This window comes from Manduca sexta, unplaced genomic scaffold (genome assembly GCF_014839805.1).
Source record: "Manduca sexta isolate Smith_Timp_Sample1 unplaced genomic scaffold, JHU_Msex_v1.0 HiC_scaffold_2158, whole genome shotgun sequence".
NCBI classification, from domain to species: Eukaryota; Metazoa; Arthropoda; class Insecta; order Lepidoptera; family Sphingidae; genus Manduca; species Manduca sexta.
In genome coordinates, this window is record NW_023593094.1 from 11119 (window position 1) to 27006 (window position 15888).

The window sequence follows — 15888 nt, forward strand, 5'->3', positions numbered from 1 at the left end:
ATGTCGATGAAAAATTGGGATACGAGCGGTATTTATCTAAACACCGTGAGCTATGCGCTTTTTGTTTGGACCCTACTTGCAGGAATCCGCAGGTATCGCTTAGAGCATACACAAGTATTAATTTGTTAATTTGATGGCTAGGGGCGTGGCCTGAGCCTGTTAGCAACAAGTGTTTTTTCCTATTTCATAACAAATAATGTAATATAGGATGAGCATAATGCATATTACTTATGATTTAAAATGCACAATTGAAAATGCGATTAAAGATTGGAGATAAACATACGAGATATGATCAACATGTTTATAATGATATATCATTTCTTACTTATATGAGACGTTAGTTTCAAGAACAGATTTACATATCTCTGTGGCAAGCCATAAACATCTATTCCACAGGGGGTGCTGGGACTGTGGTCCTATGCTTTGGCTCCGTGTGATTTGGTGAGCATTACCGAGAGTTAAAAAAATACTTAATGGTGCGTCTCTTATCTCTTTTCATGACGAAATGCATTAAACGGCCTTTCTGATCAATTAATTCCAGAGTCAGGTACCAAATTTAAAACGAATCTACAGGGTGGGTGCGTGGGAGTATCTCGATATATCAAAAATAAAGTTTTAAACATATGGTATGAGTTTCTATTTAAATTCCAGATACCATCTGAGGATATTATGAAAGTGTATATGTAGTATGTTTTATGTAATTTAACATTATTCCGTAAAAATAATAGCCTGGTATAGCTGCGAGGTACTTTATACGGTTGAAGTACATTTTATATAACCTTGAGTTAATAATACTTTATACGTAAATCGATCCAATGCACATACTTTTATTTATATTTATCGAATAAGTTGGAAATAACATATAAGATTTTTATATTAAATATGTGTATAAGGCACGTGAATTTGTTAAAACAAACTTCCTCAACGATATCCTCATGGTTAATTAAATCTATGTGGAACAGAATATAACTTATAACGGCCAATTACTCGCAGGGAGTCAACAGGCACGCGAGGGTTTATGATAACTTGATCTACCAATATGTAAAAAGCAGAAACGTTCTTTAATTTTCATGTAAACTACCTCACTGCACTTGATTTCCATTTGTATACCTGTTTGGGCGAAATTTATTACGCTAAAAATACTATTGAATCAGATTCAAATAATTTTAAACTACAATTAATTTCGAAACTACAATAATAATGTTAGTACGCATGCAGTAATTATATGCAGGAACAAGCTTTTTTAAATTATCTGAGTTAAGTATACCCTAAAATGGTATACTTAAATTCTATGATAAAAATATATTGAACCTGTACCTTTAAAATGTAATTAAAAACCCAATCAGAAAAAAATCAACCTGTACAAGAGAGTTGTAAAAAATAAGAAAGCGCCACGTAAAGCCGTACATGAATGGAATTGATACCGTAATAAATGGAAGGCAACAGGCAACAAAGGCGTCGAATCGAGGTATTCCGACGCTTTGACAGCCGCCCGTAAGCCGATTGTGAGTGGCATCTTGCCTAATCAGTTTTGTTATGATGCTGTTTCATAGTAGCCGAATGTAATTGTGTTTTAATACCCGAGATCCGTGCGTAAATAAGTCAAAACCACCAAAGGGCGAACCTTTCCCCTGTTAATTGGTTTTATTCAACAATTTACGAGAAAATGCTGGTCAAAATAGGTTTTCTTTCAAATAAAAATATTGTTAAATACGTGCAAGGCGCCTTTAATGCAGCTACATTAACAAATTGATCAGTTTTTTATTTATGAATTCGTTTTTTATAAACTATCATTTAAAGGGTTCGGCTGACAATGGACTTTTAAATCAATGCCGTCCGCTAAGTAAGGTTTGCAACTCTTTAAAGTTTCGTCCTCAACTAAAGTCAAAATAAAATCAATGTTTAACAGTGGCGAAAGGTGAAATTTTCCAAAAGGGTGAAAATTTACACAGCATATACGTACTAATATGCATGAATGCGGTCTGTAAATCGTTTTAATGATTAATTAGATTCTACCAGAAAGGGAAGCAGACAGAAAGGGGTTTTATGAACCCTTCGAGATATTTAATATGAGTAGAGCAGTCCTGGCTGCCTAGAAGCATAAAACTCTTATTTTTGTTATAAATAAGTATATGAGATAAATGTATGTTTCTCGTATGAGTTAGATTTAGAAACTTTAAATTGAAATTCTGAAGTGCGTATTACGCTTAAATTTAAATTAAAAAAAATATATATTCTGAAAAATATATTTCAATACTTAATCTTACGTATTTCCTGCGCCCACACAATAGTTGTCACAGTAGTATACATGGCGGAAAACACGACGGCCCACAATACCCCTCTGGCTCCGTACTTCACTGCGAGCAACGCTATTATTAACAAATCTGCGCGCTAGAATACTATTCCATAAACACTTTTATTAACTAAACCTCTAAATATTTTTTTAAAAACTATTTTTCTACGCCCTTATATTGTCTACTGACTAGTGATCCCCTCCAGAGAAAAAGAAGACACCGGGTCAATGACAGACAAGTGTCTCCTGTAATATGGATTGCTGGCGTTAAAACCAGTATACCGCGATATCCCCTCCGTGTTACAGACGACTAATAGCTGTTATCGGGGGACTATTACAGCATCCTAAGTACTTCTTTTGCGGTTTTCTTACAAGGGACCATACAGAAACATCTTTCTTTTTGCAGGAAAAAAGCGTTGTCACTACCACCACTTGCGGGTGACTGGAACTGTTATGTTGGTTTCACAGGTCTTACGGCCCAATGTCAACATTTGGGGCTAAATGCCCCCGTACGCTAAATGACGCCTTTAGCGTCTACTATATCAGAAGACCAACTATCCACATTGTCGTCGACCTCGGAGTCGCTATAGTCGAGCGAACAGTCCCCCACTGCTCACCCCGCGACTCTGTCTAAGGCCCAATAAGTTGCCTCTGACAGGCAGAGGATGCAATGGCGGAGTTCTTAAGATGCCCCCGAACCACAAAGCACGCCGATCAGTCGTTACCCAACGCCTCGGACAGGAACACCATGGGATTCTAATTGGTGTTGCGGTGTAGAGTGCTAATTCAAAGTGCGTTGGTATCGTTTTTAGTAAGTCGTGTCATCAGGCGAAGACCCGCGCGTTATTATTAAAATACCTATGAGCACTGAAGTAATTTAATTTGTACCCGTTCAAAATGGGTTCCTAAGAGGTTACGGCCAAATGAGAAGCTTTTTAGTTTTTTCCACATTTATTTTTGAATTGATTTTCGTTTCATAACCTCATCATTATGATCATTAGACACATCAAGTGCTGATTATATCCTTCTCCTAATGACTACCCGGCAGACCTGCCAAAAGCGGCCTGCATCCAGCGTGTTCTTGCGACCTTTATCAATCATCTTTTATCTTTACTTTTATCATTCTCATAACAATTTAATAAAATAGTTCAAAGAAATTTAAAACCATAAAATAATATGAATTTGATGAAGACATGTGAAGTGTTATCTTAATGTGGAATCTCTGTGCGAAACGACATTCGCTCACATTGACGTCAGAACATGGCAGTAAAGTTAACACAAAGAGTGCTGATCTGAACGAATAATTGATACGTGGATTGTGTTACGTAATTGCATTATATGTATGTGAATATATATGTAAAACGGCCATAAAGCATGTCTGTAAGAATGATCATGATAGAATCGCTTAGAAACCATTATTAATATATTTTATACTTGTAGTTAGGAACACTTAAATTGAAATTTGTCACCAAAAATTGTTTATGGGAATATGAAAACTGAAATAATTTGTACTGTATAATAAAATATATTAAGAGTTTACTGATTTATTGAGTCCAAAATTATTTTTATAAGTATATACACTACATGTACGGAATAGTCATTACGAATCACTGTCACTACCTGAGTATCCGGCCAGCAAAGCTAGACCTGTCGCTGCGGACTTCACCCTTTCGGATTCAGTTTCACTGCTCCTATTGTCTACTTGCCTCACATCTTTTTCAGGCTTACTATCTGTCTTCGTTTCGCTGGTTTGCGTGGACTCCTTCTTTTTAACGAGATTAGATAAGGCTGTCTTCTTAGAAAGTACTCCTATACTTCTATTCCAATCTTTTTTAGTATTGATACTCCTTTGCGGCATCATTTCTATTTTTGGCACTTTTACAGGGGGCCCTTCATCTTCTGTCACGTCTTCAACTGTTTCTTCAACTATTACTCTATTTGATGATGAATTTGCAAACTTCACAGATCTGAAATTATACAAAATTTAAATAGTAAACAATTTATTCTAATTTAATCAAATGCCTAGACACTGAATGTTTGATCGTATATGTTTATAATGCGGTATTCATAATATTTGTCATCAAGTTAAAAGCTTTGGGCTTACTATTCGTATAGACAAGAATCCATAGACAACAAATGATCTGAACATTAGTCCGAGTCTGAGAAACAAATCCAATATATGACCAATATCGGTATCTTTTACGTACACTTCCAATAAAGAAAAATCCTATGCATATGAGCCATATGACCGCGTTGTCATTCCCACACATCTCTGTTCATATTCACTTAACAGCTGCAGGAACTTCAGCCTTTTTTCTATGTCAATGGGCAAGATACATTTGCCTGAGTAGTGTAAGATTGCATACTCGGTGGTACTTATTGGCTACAGTAAATTAGTACCTGTAACATTATGATGAGCTCCTTAGTGATAAGGGAAATGATTATTTCGAGTGAAGTAATGCAATGCTTTCAATCTAGCAACATCTTTTACTAATAAATTGAGACTTTTAGGTCCCAGTGATTTGATATATATTTCGTTTCGGCCCTTTGTACATAACAGTAGTATTACGTCCCAAAAGGTGAAAAATTGTTTTATTACATTTACGTCTTCCCACAACTAACTGTGGCAAACCAATCCATTAAAAAATAACCACTACTCATTAAAGCCGCCAAAAGGAGGAATTAAACTAGTGTGTTTTAATGTTATTAAAATTTACGCGTGACATATTATATTACTACATAACAAAACGGTTTCACTCACGTATTCAAACTCGGAATCGCCGACAAGTTTAAACCTATTAAGGGGATCATCTTCACGGCTTCCGCGACGCAACGTCCTCTTAGAACTCGCCCATGAAGATCTACTTAAAAGCTTGAAACTGGTTGGCGATTCAAACTAACAACCGTTTTCAATAAACGATCTCAATCTCAATCTTCAATCCTATTCCAAGAATGAGCAATCCTAATAACTCATTTGTAAACATGTAAAAAACTTGGTTCTGATTGGTCAATTTTTAGACAGCTCCAAAGAAAAACGTGTGGGACAATTTTTTTGAAAATGGCGATAAGCTATACGTTTTGTTCTCTAGTAATTTTGTGTGTCTTAGTGGTAAATTCTTTAAGTTGGCAAAATTCAGTGTGCGAATCCCGACCTCAACTGAATATAGGCAAAAGTGGTGTAGCATAGTTGGAGTGCGGACACTTTTAGCGGGACACAGAAATATGTTAAACGTTTTTTTTTTATTTTATCGCATGTGCTAGTGGCTAGAGACGCGATTGTGACATTTATTTCTTGAAATTACCTTGTTTTTTGCTCTCGCTATACTCCTGATTGGCAATCCGAGTTATGATAGGTCTATGTAAGTTCTGCATAGGCGCAGATAGGGTCTAATCTACACATGTGCTTCAATCTGGCGCATACTTTCCATTGACTTATCAATGAGCATCTTGATATCTATCTAAGGTACTCGACCATATTTGCATGCCACTGCACTCGAGAATAAAAATTACAGAAATAAGTGCATTATTGCATAGGTTACTCCTATTGCTATTGATATTATGCCATATGACTATTGTAAATTTGCATCCTGAATATCACTATTCCTATTTTAGCTTAGGGTTTATTTTCTTATTTCAGTCTTAAAAGTACTTTTTCATAGTCAATATTTTGCCTACTCGGTTCTAAAAACAAAAAAAAACAAACTACCAGACATCTTCAGAAACTTTCTCATTTACAATATTAGTAATATTAGTAGAACTTACTTTATAAATTCATCATCCTCTTTTTCCTCCCTTGCTTTCCTCTCAACTGCTGTCTCGGGCTGGTACTGTTTGAGCATGCCCTCATAGTCCACAGTCTGCTGTCTTCTGTTCAGTTCTTTCAACTCTTCAAGGCTCTCTAGCAGTTCTATTTCCTGTTTTGACTGCTCAGTTCTGTATTCTGTGAAATGTTATTGCAAATATCATACTAAATATCATATTTATTGGTAAAAAAAAAAATAAACAGCCGTTATACTGTCATCCACATGTGTTAATTACTATGAAACATTTATGAAAAAAAAATATGGGTAACAGCAAAAATAATTAGTAAATATGCATTGATAAAATTCTAAATAAATGAGTATATAACAATGTTACATGAACTTCTAATATGACATAGTAGATATTAATATATTATGACAAAGATTTAATTAAAATTGTCCTTGGCCTAGTGGCAGTGTAAATGGGCCATGTAACAATAGGTCCTGGGCTCCATTTACAAGCCAAGAAACACCTTATTCTAGGTTTTTAGGGATTTCATAATGGATCTAAACTTCTGTAGTATTAGATAAACTAACAATGAGGCATTTACCTAACAGCTTCATAGGATTATTGGCCTCCTCTTCTTTCTGTTCCTCCTCTTCCCTCTTGGCTTGTTCTTCAGCCAGTTTTAATGCCATAAAATTACGTGTGGCACCCGCCTCTATCTCGTAATCTGTGTTCTTTGGGTCTGTCTTGAATGATATTTCTTGTAGGCATCGAGTGCACTGTAATATTTAACATAAAAATAAGTAAAATTAACATTGTTTGGCGTTAGTTTAAAATTATAAATATGTTATACAGCCTCAACTGAAAAAAAGATAAATAGTTACATAATGCACAGGTATGCTGTAATTTTATGTATCCAGTCAAAAAGGGCTTGGTAGTGATGACAAAAATACTTAATAATTTTTGTTTAATATTTGATTTTTTTTAAATCTACATAACATACACCTAATATGCCTATTAACAACAAAACTGTTTCAATCAACATAAGACTGGGGTTATTACAAAGTTTCAGAAAATTAGTGTATTTAATACTTGGAAACAATTTTTAAAGTAGCATGGTTATCTAGATTGTGCACCATGATATTCTGAAATTTATTTATAGTGGAGTAATATCATTTTTGTGTGATTTTTGATAACTGATACACAAAATATACATATAAGTTCTATAGAATTGTAGCTTTTGTCCAATAGACCCAAAACACATCTTAATATATTGGGGCAGTAGAGGATCTAGTTACGCTTTTACTTTTAAGAGTAGATTCAGGAACATAGTTAACTCAGTTATGAGACACTGATTATTAAATAAACAAATTTACTGTGAAATTATGGTTAAAGCTAATGCCCACCTTGATATAGAATCTGTATATCCTTATGCCAAGATAGTCCTCATTTTCCACATCTTCTTTCCTGGCGTTGAACTTCTTGCCTTTGTATATGTACTCACCGCACGTAGCACAACGCATGTTGAATGGAGCCATCAAACGCACTGTGTACTGGCGATTTTTCGCCAATTTCATACGAGGTATCTTTGATGGATCGAAATCCGGAGGATAGTATTTCTGTAAAAGAATTAAAAGGCGTTTTACAGTCAATTGGAATAAGTCACTTTGTTAATTTTGTATGTTAAATGCAAGGGACTTACGTTTAAAACTTTTCTTTCAGACATTTTGTTTCAAGTTCAAACAGATATTGGAAAATATGTAATTTGAACAATTATTCTATTATTTTTCTCATATAATTTTATTTGGCTTTCATCAAATGTAAATTGTGACTAAATTATCAAATGACAAAATGCTGTCAAAACCAAATGTCAATTGTTAGGAATGACATTCGACATAGGGATGTCTATTATTTATCGATATTAAGCATGAAGATCGCACCGAAGCTCTAATATCGATTTTTAACTCTTGGTAAGGTGCATTCGGCTAAGTTTAGATAAGGGAGGTGGAGTAATGCAAAAATAGAGCTAACTATAGTTATTTTCTAGTTTTAGCCCCACAGGCGGAGCCTTTTAGGTTTGCCCTCATTTTATCCCCGCCCTGTGTAGCGCATTTAATGCTACGAGCAAGAACATGTATATATAGGAAACAAAAAACATGAATACGTCTACTTGGTTTTATGCTTGACTTATCACAACGTATTACGTAGTCCGAAGTTATTCTGCGGACGTCCGATCATTTCTAAGGGTTTTCAATTTCTATAATATCGATATTATCACCTATTTCTAAACTTACACACAGAGAATTAAAAGATGATAAAATTAGCACGAAAGTAGCGTTCATAAAAAACAGTTTAAAATTAGTACTTATATTAAAAAAGTCTACCCATTTTTAAACTCTCAGAAAAATTCCAAATAGGTATAACCGATCGCACTGTATTTTTTATACTTACTATATAGACCACGTACTTATATAATTTATATTCCATGATATATTATGGTGCCTGGTGTGCGCCGAGCCAAACAGGCGTCGTGCAGGAAGAAAATAATAATATAAAAAACCGCGATAAAATGTCTAAAATAGTTTTATTTTAAATTCTGATATTCGCGTAAACATAAAAAAATATTAGTGTCGATTCAATTAAAAAGTAACCACTCTGAGGTAACGACAATCGTATTTGAAAAGAAATCAAAAATATGTACGTGCTAATATTCTTTCCAATTATCGAATATTTTTACCTAGCACGAGCCCGCGCGCACCACGACCTTTTCTTTTAGATGCCTCTAGGCATGTACAGATAGTCCATTGAATTTTTAGGCCTTACCTTGCGTTTTTAGAGGACGCAATTTTATTTTTGAAGTGTAGGGGTCAGTCTAAAGCTAAAACCAAGTTTGTGGGGTCGCCACCCTTGTCCCACGGCCACCATCTTGAAAATAGGGGTTGAAATGGTTTTTACGATGTATCTTTTAAACTATTTATCTGACAAAAAAAATGTATAAACATTTTTTGTTGCAAATTAAATTCTCTACAACTTTGGTCTAGTAACTTTTGTCGTAGAACTATAAATGAAAAAGTTATAAGCGAAAATGTTAAGAAATTCAATGTTAAGCATATATCATGGATATTTCTGCCTTTAAAATTTCGTCATATTAAATTTTAAAGGCCGAAATATCCATGATTACCTAATCTATTTTACGTTTTTCTTTCAACTGCGAGAACTAATCACTAACTAGACGTGAATTTAAATTCTTTACTTGCCAATACTTGTTTAGTTACCCAGATTAAAGGTGAAACAAAATGTATGAAAATTGACCTTGAGGTATCGCCTTAACCAGACGCGGCGAAACTTTGCCAAATTTATTTTAACGTAAAAAAAGTTGGTCTGATGTGCGCCGGTCGACAACATATATAAAGTATAAATTTTATTATAATATTTTACGAAAAAAAGCTCCTTTATGTGTAAAAGGTTATATTATTTATTTTCTCACAAAAATGAAAATATGACAAAACGTTTTACAAAAGTCACAGTGATGATAAAAACTTTACATTTTCAGTTTTATCATTAGTCCTAACATGTACTTTTGATTAGAAAAATAAGAATTTCCTGAAACGAAATTATTGGTTGGTATTAGTTTAAAATAATTTAATCGCAAATGTCCTGCAGAGTGAGATTTTCATTTCTTTAAATAAAGACTTTATTGAAAGACTGGTCTGTATTCACAAACGTTACTTAATAACACCGATATTCACAGAGGATGCACAGTGCACCGTGTGGTCATAGTAATGTTTGTGAATATCTGTGATTGTCTGTTTTTCAATGCTTTCGGCTTGACAACCTCCACAGGGCACAGGCCTCAGAGCATAGGCATAGCAGGGGCCTTATTCTCTATCCTACACGTTATTTTGACAGTGCGTAACAAGCACGTAACACAACGCATCATGTTTAGGACTATAGAAATTTGGCTTACAGAATACCATTCCACGCACATTTCTCGAAGATAACATGACACGGCCGCGTTACGCGTTTACACTATCATACAGAATAAGGGCCCAGTGCTATAGTCGGCTCATATCGAGACACAACTTTACTTCATTTGGCTATCAAAAACGAAACTAAACATAGGCAAAGAAATTATGAAATTTTCGACAATATACCCTCGAACTTTCGGCATATGTTCATAGTATTGTTTGTGAATACGGTTTTAAATCCTTTCCGATTTCTTACTAAGAGGGAGTTAATAAACAATATATTATAATTAAAATTTATAACAACCTTTCACGCCTATTCCCCAGCAGCTAATTCATGTTCAAGTGCCGCGATCTTCTCTTCGTGTCTCGTTCGTTGCGCTTGCGCACGTCGTTGCTGTTCCTCCAGTGCTATCACAATCTTTTCTAATCGGTGGATCTGTTGTTGCTTGTTCTCTAATGTAGCAAACAATTCTTGAATCTCATCCGCTTTTGCTGCTATTTGCTTGTTTACCTAAATTTGATACAGCGACTATTATTATACAAATCCGTAAGTTATATTTGATTCCTATACTACGCATAAAAATGAAGACGACCAAAGTTTACTATAATTAAGCAATAAAACAAATAAAAAAATAAATTGTGACCCTCACTTCATCTACAACTTTCATTCGATGTTCAAGATCCTGCTGTAGAGTCGCAAGTTCCCGACTTTGTTCTGTCTCTTTATTTTTAAGCATGTTGATCAATTCCTCACGCACCTATTTTGTAATAAATATTTTAAATAAATAAAAAAAAAATGTTTGCACTACCGGTATTATCAAATACATTTTTTAAAACTGCAATTACCAACATCCTACAAATTCATAAATATAGACTAGATAAAAATAATTGTTATTGATGAAGAAGATAACCTTGATGACTCTTGCCTGTGCACGTGATGTCTTGTCTTGCTGCTCGAGTTGTTGTTCTTTCTGCATTAATAACTCTGTTAGTTCTTCGTTGCGGTGTACTGCTTCTAAAAGTCCCATTCTTACATTCATAATCTATAAAGAATTTAAAAAAAATGTTAGTAGGTATTGAAAGTAAATTGCACCTACTAAATATTTGTATACCTCCTGCTGCAAATCTTGATAGCTGATACCATTTGGTGCCTCTTGACAATTCGCTACTGCTCGATTATGCGCTTGAATATCGCGAACATACTGTTCGTATTGTATCACTTTTTGTTCGCTAAAAGCAAAAATTCTCATAAGGAATACCTACTCAATTAAATTGTAATAAATATATGTGGTAAAATACGTAAATTAATGTGTTAAACATACTTTAATTTAATATTCTTCGTTAGATCCCTGATTTGCATTTGCATCTTGCCCATGATTTCCTCTTTGCTAAGAAGTTCAGCGGCCAACTTTTGCTGCATTCCTACTTTATTGTCGGATTCCTGAAATTTTAAAGACTGTTTCATTACCTTTAAGTAAAATGTTGACAAATAATATGGCACCCAGATTTATTCACCTTAGAAGCATGGTATAAAACTCGTCAGGCACATAATACTGAAAACAAAATTATTGCTTTGGCGGAATAAGGGGATTAGGTATACTGAATAGCAAATAATTAAATAAAATATTACGGCAATTTTTGTGAGGGTCTCCAAAAACCGGACTTTCTCTCTTTTACACGCAGTCACTTCATCTTCCGTGGTGCGTAACGTTTCTTTGGTGGCCTGTAGTTCTGCCCACAAATCCATTTCTCTTTCAGTCGGCAGATCTAATTTGTAAAAAAAAGATATTATTTGACCCCACTGTTTTATAAACATGCTAATAAGAACTTTTCTGTTTTATACCTGGATTTGGTCTACTGTTTTCAAGTTCAGTTATTTTTGCTTGTAATTCTTTTATTTTACTTTCACGCTCTTCTAATAGTGCTTGGGCCGATTCATTAATCGAAATTTGTTTTGAGTTTGTTCATTTTTAAAGATTCTTTCAGTTTGCGAGCTCGAGCTTCAAGTTGAACTTCTCTCTGACGGCTCTAAAAAGTAAAGATAAATTAATATCATCGAACTTTGATTTTATATTTTATGTTCACAATATATTACTTGATCTTCCAGCGTCTTCACGGTGCCTGTAAGACTTGAAATACTAGCTTCAGCTTCGCGTAACTGGCGATCCATTTTAGATATACGACCACGAGTCTGGCGAAGTTGCGATTCAGCCGTTGCCAATTTATCTTTAATAACAGCTTTTGCAACTCGCTCTTCTTCTAATTCGTGACGGGCATCCTGTAATAACATTTTATGCAATATAAAAGTGCCTTATAAATATACACGTAAGGATCTCATAATTTAATTAAGTACCTCAAGAGCTTTAGCAGTTTCTGTATCGGCACGGGTGTCTCGCAGTTCAGTGCCAAATGCAGTTCTTACTTCGATATCCTGTCGAAGCCGTGCTATTTCACGTACCAGTGATTCGCCTACAGCAATTAATGCATTTCGTTCACGACATGCTCGTCTAAAACAAGGAAATATTTAACGTGAATATACATTTTTCATTTTTTCATTCATATAATATATATTATTTGGCCTTTTATTTTCAGGGGTAAACAGAAGTATATTACATCTGCATTCCGCTCATTACATTATATCCCATATTGTGTTGGAGGGCAAAATCCTGCTTAGCTGGCATGATTTGAAACTGTGTGACTTGTACTGATTAGATAAACCTAAATCCCCTAAACCGACTTAGGGGCCCAATCATAGACCTCAGTACACGAGTTGTGTAACAATATTTATATAACTATAATCCCAATACACCACACACATATTAGATTTAATACTTAGAAAGTTGAGTGATCGTATCCACAGTACTATCAGCGCTAGTCTTTAGTTCTCTGAGTATTTCACATAACTCAAGTCCCTGAGCGTTGTACTGAGCAATACGTTCCAGCCCCACGCTTTTTAGCTGCTCCTGTGAAAAATATGACAATTAAAAATTAATTGAATAATCACCACGATATTATAAAAATAATATAAAAAGGCTTCAAATAGTATGGTAATTAGTAAACACTGAGATTTGATTACGTTGTTTCCAATAAGTTCTTTTGCCCACTCGATAATTTCTTGGCGGGCTGCAAATGCTTGGAGACATAAATCGGCAAAGCGTGCAGGGAGATTTTCCATGTTAACGTCTAATTCAGCCAAAGCGCGTTCATCTGTAACATAGCAACTATGATTTAAGTGATATCAGAATTTCATGCCGCTTTTCAAGCTTGTAATGTTTTACGTCACTAAACATTACGTAATAAGTATAAAATTATTAGATAAGTAGGTACGCTATCTATTTTATTCGAGCCAGTCGAATTATGAGGCGAGGTCTACTCAATATTATAGATATTTGTTCTTACCAATAGGTAATGTATTATTGATCAGTTCTATCGCATCATCGGCGTTAGAAGACGCTAAAGCATCGCGACAAAGCTGCGCAATCTCATCCGCTGCCCAATCTGCCACATTGAACACCACAAGCTCTTGCTGCTGAAGACCTTCACCACTGCCAGTGATTCCTTCGCGCATCATTCGATCACGTAAACTTCTAAGAGTGTCAAATAGTTCCAACACAGCTTGCTAAAACCGAAGTGAGAAATATAAATAAAAACCAATACCTGAATTCTTAAAACCACAAAAAAACTATAACAAGACATCGTTTACCTGTTTCAAATCAAGTTCTTTTTTCAATCGTTGAAACTGTTTGTGTTTTGTAGTAAATGTTGATTTAATGTCATCATCTTCATAAGCAATTGTAGAAACTGGTGACTCCGGACGGTACTTATTACATGGCGATTGCATACAGTAAGTTGTAATCGGCCGCGTAGGTGTGGATGGACGGCGCGGAGTGTTGGGCCGACTGGTTGGGGTGCCATGTCGTTGGGGCATTTGAGCAGGAGTTGTTGGCCGACTGAGAACCCGTGGCGTTTGTGGACGACTCCACTGCTGACTTCTAGGAGTTTGTGGACGACTACTAACAGCTGGTGTTGATGGACAACTGTTCTTTACTTCTACAAAATGTAATAACGTTGGTATTACGAGTACTTATCGATTACGAAAATGATACCATTAGAATGTAACTGCAATTGCTGGCGCCGATTGAAAAAAATATTTTTAATTTAGATTGATAAGTTGACGTAGGACGACTATTACTAAATTAATACACAACTGAAGCTGATAGCAAAACAAGTTATAAATATTTCTAAACGCCTCATCATAAATATACCAGAAGTATTCATGTCGTTTCTCTCTGTAACATGATCTTCAGTAATGTCTATGGCATCTATTTGTTCAACAACTTCTGTGGGGTAATTCTCAATGACGAATGACCCGTGTTTTGTGGCGTTGTCATCTAAAAGCAATGAATTACTTTAATTTCCTTAAATTTGTAAACACACATAAGGAAAATGCTAAATTAAAAGAACTTACAAAATTATTATCCACCGCCGGGTGCTCATTTTCAGAGTTTGAGATGACCTTAAGTAAAAACAAATTATCATTAAAACAACTGAAATTAAGTTCTATAAAATGTTTTATTGCAATTTAACGCTAGGTTAGTCTTGTACTCTAGAGCTCATATAGTATAAATTAAACCAAGATAGTGAGGGGAGTAATCTTTCGTCAAAATGCCCATCCACCTTCATTTTACCAAACTCGACGAAATATCCACAATATTTTCCATATTGAAGATGTTTATATACGATATAAATTACTTTTTGTTGGGTAACCCACTAACTCGGCTACAAATTTTACAAATACAAAGTACCAAATTGAACTTTTTATTATGAAAAATGCATAAAATCACCTTCATATCTGTTTTTGATTCTGTCTTCTGACTTGTGCGTTGCAATACATTCTTTGCGTTCTGTGATTATTAATGGTATTAAATATTTATTATGTTCGATACCACTGCTTTTGATTATTTTATTTTAAAACTATTTTATTTTACCTTAGTATTAGCCGGCAAAGTTGTAGAACGGGGAGGGGATTGTCTTTGCGACGGAACTAAAGACACATTTCTATTAGTTGCATTACGAGCTGCACGCGCGGCTGATGCTGCGGTTGGCCGTGGCAGCAACCGCGGGGATGGAGTATCTATCAGATGATATAAAATTTATTTACAGATTTTGTTGGAGTTTATTTAAAGTAATCTACGCATGCGTGAAATTACATTTTCATTCTTTTAATAATTTGAACGTACGTTTATATTATGAACTACCAGGTAAGTACTTACTGGTGGTCAGGTGTACTTGTAGGTGACAAGTTAGATTTGCACACTAAGAGAAATCCATGCTTATGTATGCCTGATAGGCTTATAGGTAGGTACTTGTCTCTATTGCTACCCAAGGGTAGAACATAGAGCACAGAGCAGCAGTAGAGCGAAAAATAGGCAATCTTTTTACAAACGCGCGTCCGCGGTGCATTTCTGAGACATGGATGTATCGCACTGGTCCTTTTACCGATAAATTTTAGGCATTGACTTCCAAAACAAAATACACCAAGAGACTTTTCTCTTTTTTTTACTGTCTACTTCGATCAAGGGCATGGGGCCGGCGCTACTTGTATCACATTATTGACAAGCGCTTGCATAATGTAAAGTTATAAGTTTATATTTAGGATTTAATTCTTCTGGAATAGAGATATAGGGTGCATTATTTTCATGTAACAATATAAAAAATCTGAATTGTTCGTCTTATAAAATCGTTCTACTATATTGGAATTTAATTTAGTTCGAATGATTTTCAACAATAAATAACTTCATTAAACATGAGTGTTGCTTTCTACTTTTGAACTGAATAAGTACTTATTACGAGGGCAAACCAATGAGTAGAAACTAGTAA

General features: G+C 34.9%; 1 protein-coding gene and 1 pseudogene across 1 annotated transcript; both read right to left on the reverse strand.

The window, feature by feature from the left end:
* Nucleotides 1-3804: 3804 nt before the first annotated feature.
* Nucleotides 3805-7894, reverse strand: LOC115445861 (splicing factor YJU2). The gene is made up of 5 exons (XM_030172336.2): nucleotides 7743-7894; nucleotides 7447-7659; nucleotides 6645-6819; nucleotides 6056-6233; nucleotides 3805-4260 (listed from the first exon to the last, which is right to left on the reverse strand). Exons 1-5 carry the CDS (start codon nucleotides 7764-7766, stop codon nucleotides 3894-3896), a joined length of 957 nt encoding a protein of 318 aa, XP_030028196.1. The 5' UTR covers nucleotides 7767-7894; the 3' UTR covers nucleotides 3805-3893.
* A 1597-nt stretch (nucleotides 7895-9491) lies between these two features.
* On the reverse strand, nucleotides 9492-14399 carry LOC119191958 (annotated as a pseudogene).
* Between the last annotated feature and the right edge of the window lie 1489 nt (nucleotides 14400-15888).

Coding starts and splice junctions, on each gene's coding strand:
- LOC115445861 (XM_030172336.2), bottom strand. CDS start 7,766: ATGTCTGAAAGAAAAGTTTTAAAC. Junction 6,820..7,446: donor TATACAGATTCTATATCAAG/GTGGGCATTAGC, acceptor TAAATATTACAG/TGCACTCGATGCCTACAAGA. Junction 6,234..6,644: donor TAATCCTATGAAGCTGTTAG/GTAAATGCCTCA, acceptor AACATTTCACAG/AATACAGAACTGAGCAGTCA.